This window comes from Acipenser ruthenus, chromosome 26 (genome assembly GCF_902713425.1).
Source record: "Acipenser ruthenus chromosome 26, fAciRut3.2 maternal haplotype, whole genome shotgun sequence".
Taxonomy (NCBI): Eukaryota; Metazoa; Chordata; class Actinopteri; order Acipenseriformes; family Acipenseridae; genus Acipenser; species Acipenser ruthenus.
This window is the reverse complement of record NC_081214.1, coordinates 21,685,508-21,702,078: the sequence shown is the minus strand read 5'-3', so window position 1 is coordinate 21,702,078 and position 16,571 is coordinate 21,685,508. Positions and strand designations below refer to the sequence as shown.

The following is a 16,571-nucleotide window of genomic DNA, read 5'->3' as shown; positions in this document are numbered from 1 at the left end:
TGCACCCATGTTATTTATGTAGAGGATTTGCAGGGTACTTGCACACCTTTGTTGAGGACCTGATCAAAGATAAGGGACGGATAGCCATGCTACTGTATGTCTTGTTACCACATTCAAAACCATAGGAAAAACAAACCTGTCTCTTTGTACACAGTATATTCTTCCATGCAAAGCTATGATTAAAAACAAATGTACAGTATAAGCATTTTGATCCAGCTTTATAGATGTATTTATTAATTAATATGTAGAGTATAACACCTCTTAAAAGGATATGAATTGTATGTAATTAGGATCATTCTGACTACTGTTTTGATGCAGCTTGTCTTTACCATTGGCGATGCTATGAAAACACTTTGGAAAGTAGCCCTTGAACTTACTAATGAACAATAACATTGAATGTAACGGATGCCTTATGGCAAACTAGCATTATTGTATACTGTTATTATAGGCTCATTTACCCAGCTTTTCAGCCAGTTGCCAAATACAGGTCACAAGCAGGAGGTAACCAGAGTTTTGGAAGATAAGTAGAACAGTCCAAGCATTATAACCTGAATAGGAAATGTATTTCAAATGCAGTGCATTGGGTAAATCTCTAAATTACTTTGACATGATGTGATCCATATAAAAAAGTATATATATATTGTAATATAGCGGGTTGTGAGAGACGGCAGGGAGGGGGTTAAAACCTCCCTGCAAAGGAAAAAGAAAAAAAAACATGTGAGAATGCACAGTTTTGTATTGCTTTATTGTTTCATTTAATTTGCTTATTGTTTAGTTTAATTGTTTTATTGTTAATTATCATCCGCACCTGGACGTTATTAAAAATTAGGTCCAGGTGTGGGATTTAAAAGGAGAGCAGGCAGTCTGCTCGAGGCTGCTGAGTAGAAGGAGGCAGAAGGAAGGTGCTCTGCTTCCGAGCAGTCCTGGAAAGTAAGTGCTGGAGACCTGTGAAGTTTGTTTGTGTTTGTGGTGTCAGGTAAACGGCTTAGCCGTCCTGCAAGTTAGTCAGGGAATAACCTGTATAGTTAGCGCTCCAAGAGGAGCTAGGTGTTTATTTTGTATTTTGTTTTATTTTTGTGTTTATTAAAAAATTAGCGCAACCGCGCAGAAAATCCATTTCTGTGTGCTGGGTCGTATTTTTAAAGGGGCACGAACCCGAGTGAGTGGAAATCGTTTACAATATATATATATAATATATAATTTTTTGTCTATACTTTATATCAGCCTTTCAGCCGTTTCTCCCAAAACATATCTTTAGGATCGATTTCCACCATTGATTTCAGCAGCTCATGTTAATTGCATTATTATTGCTATTGAAGTGTGCATTTTTAATGGCCTGCTCCTAATATCTTGCCAGGAGGGCTGTTAGTTACGGGTCTCCCTGGGCACTGACTTTACTGAAGGTGTGTCCTCCTAGCTGTAGAGATAGTGCCCTGGTTAAATAAAGATTAATAAGTAAGGTTAATCCATAACTAATGAGATACGGCAGTCTAGACGTTCACCAGAACATGTGTCATTTAAAAGTAAAAAAGAGAATACGAAACGGGTGTAATTAAAGATTGTGTGGTTTTATAATTTATTGACATTATGAGAAGTTAATGCGTTGTGTATAGGGTGTCTCATTATTGTAAGAAATGTCATCTTGTGTAGTTTGGGGACCGAAAAAGCTGTGTGGTTCTGGCTGCTCACACTGTGACGAATGATTTCTGTTATAACAAGAGACACCCAAACACAGCGCATTAACGCTTTATGAATTGCAGAAAATGAGACTGTGCTCAGGAAATACTGTTTAAACATACAAATAATTTTGAATTCTGTCAATACGGTATGTTCTCTGCACCAGATGACATCCGCTGGCATGCTGACAAATTCTCCATGGCATTTTCTTTGCCTTGACTGTCTGAATGTATTAGCTATTTGCAGTAGATATACACGGTGCTCAGCTCTGCCGTGCAATTCTTGTATAATGTGTGCCTCTTGTATACTACCCTGTATACATGATATACCTATATTTATAAAAAGGTGCACCCTACATTCCTGCTAATTACAGTCAATGTTCCTCCAATAGTGGGGGAAAAAAAAAAAAACCTGGATATAAATAGCAAATCTTTAAAAGCTAGGCGTTCAGAAAAATAGTGTTTAGGAGTTGATGGTGCTGGCTTGCTCTGTAATGTAAACTTGACGTTTTGCCAAATTGCATTTTTAATTTGTAATCCGACCCAGGTACTCAGAATTGGGTCTGCATATACAGGAGAGTCCTGTTTTTTTTAAATTTATTTTTATTTTTTTATTTATTTTTTAGCTTGAGTAAAGTTCCAATTTACTGAGCTAATAAATCTCTGAATCATTACCTGTCGTCCTGTATAAAATTAATGTGCAGTACTTTTAAATTGCAGGGTTTTTGTTACTGTCTTTAAGCGTGCAGATGGCCTTGTTTAAGATGGAGGCTATTATTGCAGAGGCTGTATCAAATATGAAAACAAAGTTTTACAGTTCATTTGTGTTATGCCCTACTTGCTAAATATGGTGACTATTTCAAGAGCTCCCTTACCCCCCCCAAGTTTGCTATAGCCAACACAAGACTATTTAGAATAATGCACACCACAGCTTTAAGAGAACAGCTGCATTACGGCAAGTTGCCAACATGAAACAGCTCTCAATTCAACAGGCTAATTAATCTTGCTTTGTGGAAGCAGTCATGCCAAACCTGGGAGAGAAGCTGATGATTTTAGATTTCTTAAGCAGGAGCATTAATTTATGGGCAGTTAAAGATCTCTACATTTCTATTAACTGGAAACAGTCTTTACATGGTGATGAATAGGTATTTCTGGTGGTGTTGAATAGAGACTGCCAAGGATAGAACTGGTTTAATGGCGCAGGATATTGCAAGACACAGCTTTTGTTTCTAAAGATCCTGTGCTGAATAGGTGCAATAACAAATGAATGCATAAGGGGCCTTGGATTTAAGGGATATTTGCTATAGCGTATTGTTTATACCCACTACAGACTCCTCTACCATCCTCTCAAGCTTACTTTAAGAGGTAGCCAATTGAACTTGAAATATCCTTATGACCATGATTTTAGTTTTGCATCAGCTTTTTTTTCTAAAGGGATTGCATGCTTGTGGTATTTTATTATATTTTAGTTTTAGTGAAAAACATATACCAGTTACTTATTATTAATATTGATCAATCTTAAGAGGGCTTTTTAAGGGTTTCTAATCAATATAGTATCCGGCATAGGAAACACTCAGATGAAATGTAATGTCCATTTTGTTTGCTAATGAAAAGCTTTAGTGGGTCAACAGACAAGTTAGAGACGCAACCGATTTAAAAAATAATTTGAATAATTTTTTTTTTTTTTTTAAGTGTAATAAAGTAGGAGACCACATTATGCCAATAATATATTTACTGATTACTTTTAGCCACTGCTAATGGAACCATCCAGTTCACAAATTCGCTCAGTAAAAAGACAAGCAAGTGTGACTCAGCAAAGTCAGAGACTGCGATAAAGAAATTCAAGGTATTCTGATACAGAACTCTTAGAAGCACATCACCCAAAATGGAAGAGCCTTCACGAAACCCTGCTGTCATTAATCAAGTGTGAGGCGGGAGATGAAAGCCATTTAAACGACTTCATCGGGTTTCTAATGCTGTTGACATCATATCCAGGGAACTTGAGCTGATTATATTTTAATATATTTTAAATAATATATTTTAATCATGTTTCCATTGACGTTGTAATTTCATAAACAGTATTATTAAAATGCTAGTGGTGTATTGCTATCTATCTATCTATCTATCTATCTATCTATCTATCTATCGCAAACTGCACTTAATAACCTTTGATTCTCATGGATATTTGTTACCTGATAATAGTATTTGAGAAATTATTTTAAAAGGAACAGCTTAATGATGGCAAGCCTGTTTGAAATGTGATAATAATGACACTCTAATAGTGAGTTTTGGTATGTTCTTTATATTAAATGTAATTTTCATTTTCATGTAGACTGAACACTTATTTTTTTAGCCTTTCCTGATTATTCTAATCTGCATGCGCTACATAAGTTATAAATAAATAAATAAATAAATAAGACTGATCACATGTTGCACCTTAGATGCCTACCCCTTCTATACATTTCAAATTGTTCTGCTGGTGTGTCCTTTTGATGCATTGCTGGTCAGAGTGTTAGACATTATGGAGGAAGAACGACATACTGAGGTCTAAATTGGAAGTAGTTCACAACACGGGCAGCCATGTAAGGAATACCTGTGGAGGATTTTCTTTTTCAAAGGATTGTTTGTGTGTGTGTGTGTGTGCGTGTGTGTGTGTGTGCGCGTGCATGTTTGTGTTCAGCTTCAAACTTCAAGTTAAATTAGACAGGGGAATCCAGAGAACTGTTGGGAATAGGTCTTAACACCAAACAAAAAGAGAACCTCTCAATAACAAACAACTTTTCAAAGTGTCAGTGTTCTCCAATCTCTAGCCCTCCAAAGGACAAAGTGCATTTGCAACACCTACAGACCACTCTAAAGCAGTCTCATCAAATTGAGCTCGCTAAAGAACGAAAGCAGGTATACATTTCTTGAGACCGAGTGTTTTGACCTTGCTGGAAATTGGCGAGGCAAAGCGACAGCAAACAAAGCTACAAGGGGAGCATTTTATGGAATGATTCTTACTTGCTCTTTGTGCAGTGAAAGATCTGAAACATACATAGACGATATTGAGTGATCGTTCTTGGTGTACGGTTTTTATACGACGCAGGGGTCCCAGTAAACCACTCAATAAAATGTGTGCATGTTTAATATCAAACCAGTGAATTCAGGGATTATTTTACCAGCCGGATCTTTACTTTCGTTTTCAACAGACTACAGGATGCTTCGACGCAGATTAATTTCGAACCCTGGTTGGCCTCTTCACAGCCATCTTTTTAGATAGAACCTTGTGCTCAGCCTGTCAATTTGCAGCCTCTCTTGATTCCTGCTGTTACCAGTGTTAATGAAGGGCCTACAGGCTGTTTGGATAAGTCAGATGCTGGCAGATCTTTACTGGCATTTCTTTATTATTATTATTATTATTATTATTATTATTATTATTATTTAATTAGTTACTGTACCAGACGCTTTTATCCAAAGCGACTTACAGAGACTAGGGGGTGAACACTGTATTTGTCCTACAGTACATGCAAAAACAAAACGTTACGCACAACTTGAAATACTTTGTTTGCATTTTCTATTTAAGTTACAGTTGAAATATGCATCCAAATATAAAAACCATCAGACTAATGAAAAATCCTGGGTGCACATTATTATTTCTTTTCTAAGGTTTTATTTTTTTATTTTTATTTTTTTCAATGAAATACATTATATTTTCTTTGGTACACTCTGAATCACATGATGGATCTTTTGCAAAGCCGTTAGCTGAATGACACGGTTAGCTGACACTGGCATTTTATTTTCAGACCTTCCGTGTAGTTTGAAATCAAGCCGGGGGGTGGGGGGTGGGGGGAGTGCTTCTTTTTATTAATCGAATAGTGATGTCTTGCGGTTTAAGGCTCTTTTGAGAAAAACCGCTGAGCATTCAGTAATCATGTTAAATTTGAGACCTCTTTGTGTGGAGATTCACAGGTTAAAGAGATTTTTAACAGATGAGCCGGCAAATCCACATTCTCCCCAAGGCTTAGTCTGCAGGCTGGGTCCTAGGAAGAGTGTAGAGTGCTGTACTTGTATTATCACCGCGTGGGTACAAAAAAGGAGACAAAGCAGGAGCTTCCAAAAATCATCCTAAATATCCTCTTGTGTGCGTTTTAATATTTGTGGTCGTTGTTGTTTTAGGCCTGCAACCTGTAATAGCTGACATTAGCCAAAAACAAGCTTTTTTGGCAGGTGTGCTGTCAGTTTGTGTTATGTATCTTTTTAATGTGTGAAGGGTTTTCTTGCCTGGATAAGCAATCTATAAGCATGTTACTTGAGTTAGAAATTGCAGAAATCTTTTCTGAAAAGGCTCAAGATTTTCAACGGAATACATGAATTAAAACAAGCTGGTGAGATTTTTACAGCAGTGAGTCACGTCTTGAAATGTGATACAGATTGATATGTTGCTTTTGCAGCTTGTTGCTCCGTGTTCCGGCTACCTGTGGTTTATTAAACTGACGCTTTGAACCATACTGGCTGTTTACTTGATCTGTCCCATGGTGAAAGCTGAAAAACAGAGGCTGATGTAAAAACTGGAAGAGCTTTTATTGTCTGAATATTTTCAGGCACAAAGTTGCTCTAAACTTAAGCAACAGGTACAGATGTAGCTGGATTTAGACATCTGTTCTATCAAACGCATCACATCTTTCTTTTTATGGTTTGATATATTTTATGTATTCTTATTTATTTATTTATTTTCAAAATAGGAGCTTTTCGAAAATGAGCCTGTGACAATTTCTGAGAACAATATTTAGTTTTTGACAGTTGACTGCCAGCAAGTTTTACTGATAGACACTAAACATTCCCACGCAAGAACATTGTAAATGAGCCTCATTGGCGAAGGCTCACAAAAAAACAACACAAATAAAAAAACCCTTGCTGTCTAAAGGTAAATGGATATTAAATAGATTCTAAAACTGTCACCCGTCAACTATAGCAATCAGGTTGGGGTTTCTCAAAGGGTTTATGTGTCGACACTTTTATTAACAGCTCTTAATACAATACAAGGCGATTACCATGGAGAGATGTCTGTGTGTAATAGCAGCTTTACAAGTTCCAGGGCAATGGTGTTTAGGTCCGCCACTACGTAGTTCATTAAAATAGACCCCACTGATTTACAGTACATCCCTAATTACTCTAGACGTGGCTTGATTGGCTGGGAGGTTCAAAAGGGAGACGTCAGTATTGTAAATGTTTTCAGTTCATTTTTACCCTCCTAAAATAAATTCCCAGGAACAAATCAATTTCAATTAAAATAATTAAAGGAAGATTAAAGGAAGAATTTAGCAAACATTTTGAATAGTTTATAGTGGTGGGGTGTAATTAAGATGTGTGTTGTATCTTATCGGGACTCAACTGATCTAGATTCATCGTGGCAAAGACAGGTTTTATCCCCCTAACTCGATATTAAAGATAACCCTGCTGAGAGTATTTGTAATTTTTAATGTAATTAGGTGCGACTTAACATATGGTTTTACTACTGCTGAACTGCAGGGAAAGTCAGTTAACAATATGCTTTGACATGGAAAGCAAAAGTCATATTGTCGGTTTTTCTGTTACACATTTCTATTGGGTCTTTAGTGAATAAATACCTACTTCAGTACAGGAATAGGAAACTGAATCCAACTGTGTGCCTTACTCTTTGCCCTAGGTAACCTATGGCTTTCACACACAGTGCATTTTACTGATATTCATTCTATTGTTCCATCATGTAGCATCTTTGTGTTCTATTGTTTTCAATGAAACACCTTCCAGTTTTAACAAGGTTCATGTTATTACCTTTGCTTTACAAGGCATTATGGCTTGCATTTGTATTAGAATAAAAAAGGACAATATTTTAAGTCCATAATCTTCTTGGCTTTTGCTCATTCTGCCATTTTTTTCTCATTCCGAGGCCCTCAATTCCAAATGCTTGCATTGTTTGGAGAGGTGTGGTTACTTGGCAGTGCTTCTGAGAGTTGTGTTATCCAAAATTACATTTGTATGCATTCTTTAATCTTAGGTATTACATTCTTATTTGTGGGAAGTTGTCTAGCAGTCTTGCAGTGCTTTGAAATGTCAGGACAATGCCCCTTTGGCCTTGTAATAAAGTACTTACGAGTAAATTCATTACCCTTAACAGCAGAGTGTGTTGGACTCTTGACTGGAGGGTTGTGGGTTCCAGGGCATGCTGTCACAGGAGGCCTGTATGTTAAACATGCAGCTGCAAGAGGCTCCAAGGCCACAGTGACCCCATATTGTGTTAACAGGCTTAGTGTTCTGTGAAGTTGGGGGACAGACTGTTTGAGCTGGACCTCATGCAGGCCACAGTGCTGAGGGAACACAGCTGTCTAGTGATAAGAAGACAAGGCTGCCAAGAGTTTAGGGGATACTCTACTGTAGGATGAGGTCCTGGAATTGTGTGAAGGTGCTTTTTAATGTTTTAAACAAGGAATCAGAAAGTAACGGAGCAACCAAAATAATAATAATAATAATAATAATAATAATATTGTAAACCTAACTATGCATAATAAGGCAGTGATTCCTTTGAGTGGTTTTAAATTACTATTTCCACTTCTATTACTACTACTAGTACCAATACATATTTGTTGTTATAATTATCATAATTTCACATGACTATTTTTAGAACAAGGATGTCAAATGTTAATGTGATGATAAACATGGTTTTACTGACTCTCATTGTACAGTATACCACTAATGTTGGGTCTAGTTGAGATAATTATCTTAATCACATGCAAGGTTACCATGTTCACACTATCCTGTGCATCATAATGTCAACTTTATGCCAAACTCTGGTCTTACTCTGTGCTATTGATTGGTAGGATCACTGAGAATCTATTGCATTATGTTCTCATTTTCCAGTGGCAGTACAGTAGATGGAACTTCAGATTGCTTTACAACCCAAGTCAAATGTAACTGAGTCGTCTCCTCCTTCTTCCTCTTCTTCTTCTTCGCAGACGCCCTTATCCAGGGCAACTTACAATTGTTACAAGATATCACATTATATTTTTTACATACAGTTACCCATTTATCCAGTTGGGTTTTTACTGGAGCAATATAGGTAAAGTATCTTGCTCAAGGGTACAGCAGTAGTGTCCCCCACCTGGGATTGAACCCACAACCCTCCAGTCAAGAGTCCAGAGCCCTAACCATTACTCCACACTGCTGCCCACATTCTTAACGTGACGTATCATGTGTCCATTGTGTGTATCCACGCACCTTGCTCTGCCAGCCTGTTTGTCCTGTTAAGTCCTATGTGCAAATTCAGGTGTGCATTTTAACATGAAAATAACCAAGCAGGCATAAACGGAAATCTTATCGCCTGGCAGCAGAGGATGTCCTTTCAACTGACCCCTGCTCTCCCTGACCTTTCTTTGCTGCCACAGAACAGTAGATAAAAAACAGATTAATAAATTGATTAAAATTAAATAAATAAATAAATAAATAAATAAATAAATAAATAAACAAACGAAAGCCTCCTGTCTGCAGCACTGTCAGCCCTGCCCTAATGAGCAGGAAATTAAGGAATAAAGGATTTTAGCCATTTGCCTTTGATACTGTGTGATGTACACTAATTGCTAAGATTGTATCTGTATTATTTTTCAAAAGATCACTAGGGTGCTTGGGTAATTTTCATTAATCACATACAGAGAAGAGCTAATTAAAATTTTCATTATTATTCCTCATCTTTTTTTCTTTTTTCTTTCTTTCCCTTTCGTTTTGGCATTTAGCAAGAGAGCCGAATGTTAATATGATTCATGCCATTCTTGCGTAAGAATGCTAAACACAACCATAATTACTGTAATTCATTGTGCTGCATTAGCGTTTGGTTCTTGACTTTGTATTCATTTCTTAAGGCTCCAAATTAGTTTATTCTAATTGTACAATGCAAATAACCATTTTTGAGTCAATGGTGACCCTCTTAGGCCAGACCTATGATATAAATTGTTCATTGGCATTACCACTCTATTAATATAATAAAATAAAATAAAATAACATAAATATGGCATCAGTGAATGAACCCCAGAGAGCACGTTCAAAAAACTTACCAGTAGATCACTGTTGTTGACACCATGATTACTCCTCAGCCACTGTAAACACTGAGGAATTATGGTCTGACTTAACAACATGGAAAACACTTGGGAATTTCGTAAAGCATAGTAAAGCACAGAGTAATAACTATGTAAATTAAAGCAAGGCAAACCTGAGCCTGAAGGAACCTTTGATTCTCATGGGTGTTAAACAGTTTATTTATCATACTTGAAAGATCTTCTGCACAGGTTGTCACAAGGGTGTTTCTTGAATTGAATTTTTATGCAGATGTTGCAAGAAATATGTGTTTAGGCAGCCTAATTGCTAGGTAATAGCTTTAATTTATACTCCTCATTAAGAAATGGTATATCCAGGTTCATATAAAGCCATTCAAGTAAAGCTCAGTTAAACTAAGTGTAGTCCAGCCGATTCTTGTGGCCTTACAGCAAGAGACACAGTTGGCGATTGCCTACTGCACGTGATTGGTTTTTGGGAGCTGGTATATACAATAGCATTTCACTGCTACCCCTAAGAGTGGTGTTATAATGACTGACATGGGGGCTCCTACACTTCTATAGCACCCCAGAACTTGACTTCAGTGCATCAGCTGTCAGGGTTGGCTCACTTAACAGGCAGCATAGTAAGGTATAGTAAAATAAAAACTAACATATGAGCCTCAGTGTGATCCGTATAAATAGGATACATGCTGGCATGTATAGCAGGAACCTTTTAATTCTGATTGAATCTCAAGTCAGGAAAGGGAATCTCCTTCCTGGAGAATACAGCATTCAATTTGCCATGAAAGTCGTGGCCCTAGATTTGCCCTGAGAACTAGAAGTGTCCAGTCTAGGTGTCTAAATGTTTTCAAATGTGGTTTTGTCGCAAACAGACACACTGTCATACATTAATAACTTAACAGATTTTTTTTTTTTTTCTTCTCAAAGCTGTGCCAAGTTACAGACTCCACTGTCTAGTAATAATTCCCATGTGTGTGTGTGACGAGAGATAACACCACTATTCCTTCCCATCTCACTGACAGTTCTTAATGGCCTTTGATCTTCAGAGACAATTAAGCGGAGTGCAGAGACAGCGATGGTTCCCAGTCTGGTCAGCTGGAGCCATATGCTTTCACAGAGCTTCAGACTGACAAGGGGTTAATGGGCTTAGCAGCAAATTAATTTTAATATGCAATGTTGTGTTGTTTTTTTCCATCCATAGTGAGGTTCCATTAGTCTGGGGCATGGGGTCCAGGGACTGTTTAATTTGATAAACACAGCTGTAACATTCGACTAGGGAGTCCAGTGTAGCCTCTGTCTGGAATTTGATATGCTCCCTGAATAACATGCTTTGACATTTTGCATTACGTTCAGAAATGCTTTTAGGACAAATAAAAACGTAGGCATCTTTTTTTTCTTATACAAGTATTGTCTTTACAGCTGCTACAGATGTCAATACTATACTTTACAAATGTGTATTTGTAAGAGTAACCAAAACATCCAAGAACACACAGGAAAGTTACATAGAGAAAAAAAAAAAAAATATGGCATTTCTTAAATCTCTTGTTCTTTAGTGGCATACTTCTAGTTTTCATTGAAGTTTTGTATTGGTAGTAATAATAATAAATAAAAAATATGTTTAACAGGTATCACTAGTCCTTCCATTGTCTTGGCAACCTTCCTGATAGTGCATGAGTGTAATTCAGACTGCTTGACAGGTTACACAAATTGATTTAAAGAGAGCTATGACTAATCCAAAGAGTTTGTTTTTGATCATTCTTGCAGGTGTCAAACTCGTATACACATTGTGAAACAATCCAATACCCTTCTTGACTATAAGAAAGCATGCTGCATGATGACTCTGATGTGAGACACATGCTTATGGCTGCAAGCTAATATAGACTTCCACTGATTTGTTGGAAAAGTCAAAACAATAAAACTAAAAGCTTCTTTAAAACGTTTTTTCACAGGGCTGCTGTAAGACGGTGCCAAAACGTAGCTGGCAGTAATATATTTGCTATGGTGTACTGGTAAATGTATGTGTAAAGTAACGATGTCATAAGGTATGAGAAAATATGATATATCCACCTTCCTACAAGTGAAAACACGACTTCACAAATTTCGTTATAGGCTGTACTCGCAGCTTTCTCCTAAATGTAATGGTTAAAGCAGAACTGGCATTTGGAAATAAACATTTGCATCTCAATTGAGTCATCTCTCATGGAAATTAACACCAGTAGCAATGAGGCTAATAATGCACATGGGCTATTCACCTAAAAATGAATGTGTTGGGTTTTGCTTACAGGGAGGCCTGCGGAACAGCAAGCACGAGTCTACGCTGTCATCACAGGAATACGTGCACGAGCTACGCTCCGGAATCACAGACGAGAAGCTCCTCAACTGCCTGGAGTCTCTGAGAGTCTCTTTAACCAGCAACCCTGTAAGGTAAATATCACAGCTCCATCGAAGAAGGGGAAGCATACAAGCATCTAACAGAAGTGACTAGAGTGGAACTCTGTTCCTTAAAAAGATTAAAAAGAAAAAAACTTAAATAGTCCATCAGAAGCTGTTTTGTAATGATTGCTTTGTACTGCTACTGCCACAAGTCATAGTTGCTTGAGTAGTATGAATATGCAGAAATTCATAATTTTCCTTGAAAAAGCACACATGTTTTGCTGGCGTATTGACTGCTTACAATTTAACCACATAATCTATAATGGTTAATGCTTTGCATTTGAACAAACGGTATTGAAAGATCCACACAACACGACAGAATCTTGGAATGACTGAAAAAGACCTTTTGTTTTTAATCCTTTCTTATTTGTCAGCTGGTTTGTTGCTTGTCAAAAGCTCATCTTAATTAGGGGTGGGCATCGATATGAAAATTGTATATCGATATCGTGCATGTATTTCGGTATCGATAATATCGAAGTCTTCCAAAACACAGAAAAATATAGTAACACTTTGCAATATGAAACATATAGACGTTAACAGATATTTATATAAGAAAAGCAATAACTTACTTGAACTTAGCTTTGCTTCACAATATCCATGGAGAAAAACAAGGTCTTGTTATATTGTTTTACTATTCCATGCCATCATCAGCCACCTCAAAACTGAAATATTTCTATACTTCACTGCAAAGGCTAGCCAATCCGGAAGTAATTGAATCTTCTCTGCGTATAAATGCACGACACATCTAAAAGTATTAAGTACAGTGTCATGCTGAATGTTGCATTATGTTGAGATATGTTTTGATGTTTTAAAAGTACATCTCATTTATAATACCGATAGTTCAGATTTAAAAAATATCCCAATAGTGCTTAATGCAACATGCAGGTAGCGTTTGGTACCTTAGCATGTTCTGAATGGAAGAAATAGTGTTTTTTTGTGTTAAGTTTGTTTTTAGGTGTGTATCCCTTTAAAAAAGACAGTCCTGTTCCCTAATTAGTTGATGCACACACTTTTTGAAAACAGGATGTAGTTTGACAGGTGAAGAAACGGGAGTAGAGCACACGAGAGAGGGTACACAGGTTGTGGATTTGTTGTTTTTCTTGATATATAGATATTGAATGGTTGAAATACATTTATTAATTGGGTTCTTAGAAAAAGAAAAACGCCAATCAATGGAATAAAATGGTTACATAATAATTGATGTGTGGTGTTTCCCTACGAGACTGACAATGATTGGCATGCATAGGGTTTGTTGTATCTTAATATAAAATAAACTTGATCACACTGCGTTTGTATTTTTAGCACTATTAGCAATAAAATATATGTCTCTGCGAGCGTGTGTGTTTTTTTTATCCCACGATATCGCGATATGGAAATTATTATCGATATCGAACGATATCAATATCATATCAAAATATCGATATTGGTGCCCACCCCTAATCTTAATATTTTATTACCATAGGTAGGAAGAGAGTATCGTTAATGAGTCTCTATCCCAACAAATTGGCAGTCTGCATTAAAGATCTGTGCTTATAAACTTCTATAATGCTTCCAGCCTATAACTGCTGTGTTACATTTTTTTGGGAGGTTGCATCTGTAAATTTGCAATTCATGTATCTGTATCCGTAGGTGTCAGGGAGGCAGGAAGGCTTAGTTACGACTCTGTCTATTAGACTGTAATAGATGGACAGCACAGTTTTTAGTGATCTGCAAGAATATATCTCTAGCAGCATTTAATGAGAACCTCTCTCATTATAAGAACAGGATTTCCCCTCCCACTCTTTTTTCCTTGGTTTGATCCCATTTAATGTACCATTTTAAATACTTTGGAGTTTTACTCAGTATTTTTACTTTCATATCTCTTCATTCACTTATAATTAGTGTGTATTGGTGTCCAGGGTTTTTCAGTTATCTAGGTCTTTCTTCCAGATAGCATCTTTTACATTTAATTTGGTCCCAGCAGCATCGATGAACCCATGGCGGTGGCATACTCTTAAATTATTTACCATTTCACTATTAGAAAGATGTTTCTTAATGTGAATCAATGGATGCTGTATTTAAAGTGGCCATCAACTGAGTGGCAGACATTCTTTAAAGTAGCTTTTATTGTTCAACGTCCGCCTCCTCCAAACCTCAGCGGGGCAGTTATGTGAACCACCACATTCAGAAGACATTATCTCGATATCTTAAAGCTTGAATAACAGACGTCAGTGTGGTTTCAATGAGTAAGATCATATAGAACACCAGATAATGGTAGCTGCACCTGAAACAAATGGACACACAGGATAGGAGAACAAATAAAATGCAAACCTCTTTTGTATGTAGCACACACTTATATGTAAATTTGCTGTCCCTGTTGTAACTGATTCATTTATTATGCAGATGGTGTAATTGCCTTGTATTCTGTAACATTTATACTGGAGAATGCAAGTAAAATTAGAAAATTCCACATATGGAAATTGTCACGTGACATGCTCCACTTCACCAAAATAAGTTGTTTGAGAGTTGTGTGCAACTATTCAGCAACAACAATGGGAATGCAGAAGGACCCTCTGTATCATGGTGGTTGCCTGTGCAACTAGCTTGTCCCTCTGTCCCTGTCCACACTGGAAAGTACAGCTAGTTGCAAGCGCTTTGTGACTGATTGAGTAAAGTATCCAGCCTCCGAGTCATTTCTAAAATGACATACTTTTTAAAACGACAGGTAAGTGATCATGTTGTTCATTTTAAAGCTAAGACATTTCCATGTGATTATAGGGTTTAGTCGTTTTCTATTTCTTTCCCTATCTTTTTAATCTAATCAAATAACAGAACTCTCCCGTAACATTTCCCAAGAGATTGTAGCAGCTGAACAGCTCTGGATTTCTACTGACTTTATTTTGCAAAGTGCCGGAGTAAGGAAGCACAGGTTGGCCCCTGGGAAGTACTTAAACAGATGAACTTCTAGCCCAAAGGTGAATAAACATCAGTCATAAACACCCACGTTAGACATGGCCTTCCTGAGAAAAGAGCAGCCTAGGGTGACAGATGACTGGAATAAACAGAGGCAGCTTTTTTTTTGTAATGAGGTAGACATTCAACCTCCCTTTCTCAAAGGCGACTAATAATTAAAATGGATGCAATTAACGTTTATGGATCACAGGACACAGGGAGTCTGAACTGCAGAGTAAATTGTTCTGATTGTTGCATTTTAATGTAACCTTTAAAGAACTCAAGTTGTAAGAAAACTTTGGTAGGATTTTATTTTGTTCACTGTGTGCAAAATGTATACGTTGTCTTGTGGACTATATGTTTTGATGTAAGGACTGGGAGCCAGGAGATTCTGGTTCTAAATCTCTACTCAGCCACTGATGATATAAAAAGATTACCAGGTCATATTGTCAAAGAGGTTTGTTTTACCAAGTCTACAGTATATCTGCCCAGTTCAACCTAGAGTTAAGTACATATCCAAGCCATACATGTAGCTTGGTACTGGCCTGTCTGAACCTAGACATAGTCTAAACCTAGACTTATTAGTACCTGAAATGTAATACTAAAGTGTGAAAATTACTTTAAATACCATCTAACCTGATCCTCCCCTGAAATGACATGCTGAGGAATCTCAGCAGGGGTATCCCTGCTTAAAAAAGTTAAGAAGAAGAAGAAAAAGAAGGTCCATTATCTGCCCATGTTGTCTAAAGACGGTGGATAGTAGGACATTCGACTGATATATCCTGGTTTAAGAAGATTTGATAACATCTGGTCTGTTCCCCGTGTAGACAGCAAGTCTCCTTCTGACAGGATCAAGTCCTGAAGGCTGGGTTGGGTTACCTTCAGAGGATCTGGGGATTGTAAACACTGAAGATTTTTTTTTTTTTTTTTTTTAAGCAAGAGAGTGGGAAAGTTGAGAGTGATTTATAGATGTTAATATAACATTTCCTTTTCATACTTTTCAAAGGGCATGGTCAGTGGATGCACAGGAATAGGGAGTAGGATGTTTCATTTATTTTATTTACTTAGTCATTTAAGGGTATTAATAAAACAGGCAATCCCCTCCGAGTACCACGAGGTGGAGAACAACAAACTGCCATCATTTTAAATATGTATTTTACAATAAAACGATCGTACAGGTCCATTGTCCAGGTCAATTTTATACATTTTGTCAATCGCTCTTTCAGGACGATATTTTATTTTTCTCAGTGAAGCTCCACAAAACATCTCTCCGACTAAACATCGCCTTCACCTAAATCAGCACAAACACGAGTTTTAGCACGTTGCAGAGCTAGCGGTAGTTTGCAGCTTGATTTGTTAATTTCCTCCCTGTGGCCCCCATTCACTTAATTGTTTATTAAGCCTTGTTCTGCATCTGTTTCAATGCCCAGTTGATCACTGTGTCCCAGACAGGTGCATTGCAGTC

At 37.1% G+C, this 16,571-nt stretch overlaps 1 protein-coding gene across 7 annotated transcripts in view; it reads left to right on the top strand.

The window, feature by feature from the left end:
- Positions 1–16,571, top strand: part of LOC117430578 (protein diaphanous homolog 2) — a 408,548-nt gene that overhangs the window by 92,257 nt on the left and 299,720 nt on the right. For all 7 annotated transcript variants that reach the window (XM_059000922.1, XM_059000925.1, XM_059000921.1 and 4 more), the window contains one exon: positions 12,027–12,166. In XM_059000922.1, the coding sequence (XP_058856905.1) occupies positions 12,027–12,166 (140 nt within the window). The remainder of the gene's footprint in view (positions 1–12,026; positions 12,167–16,571) is intronic.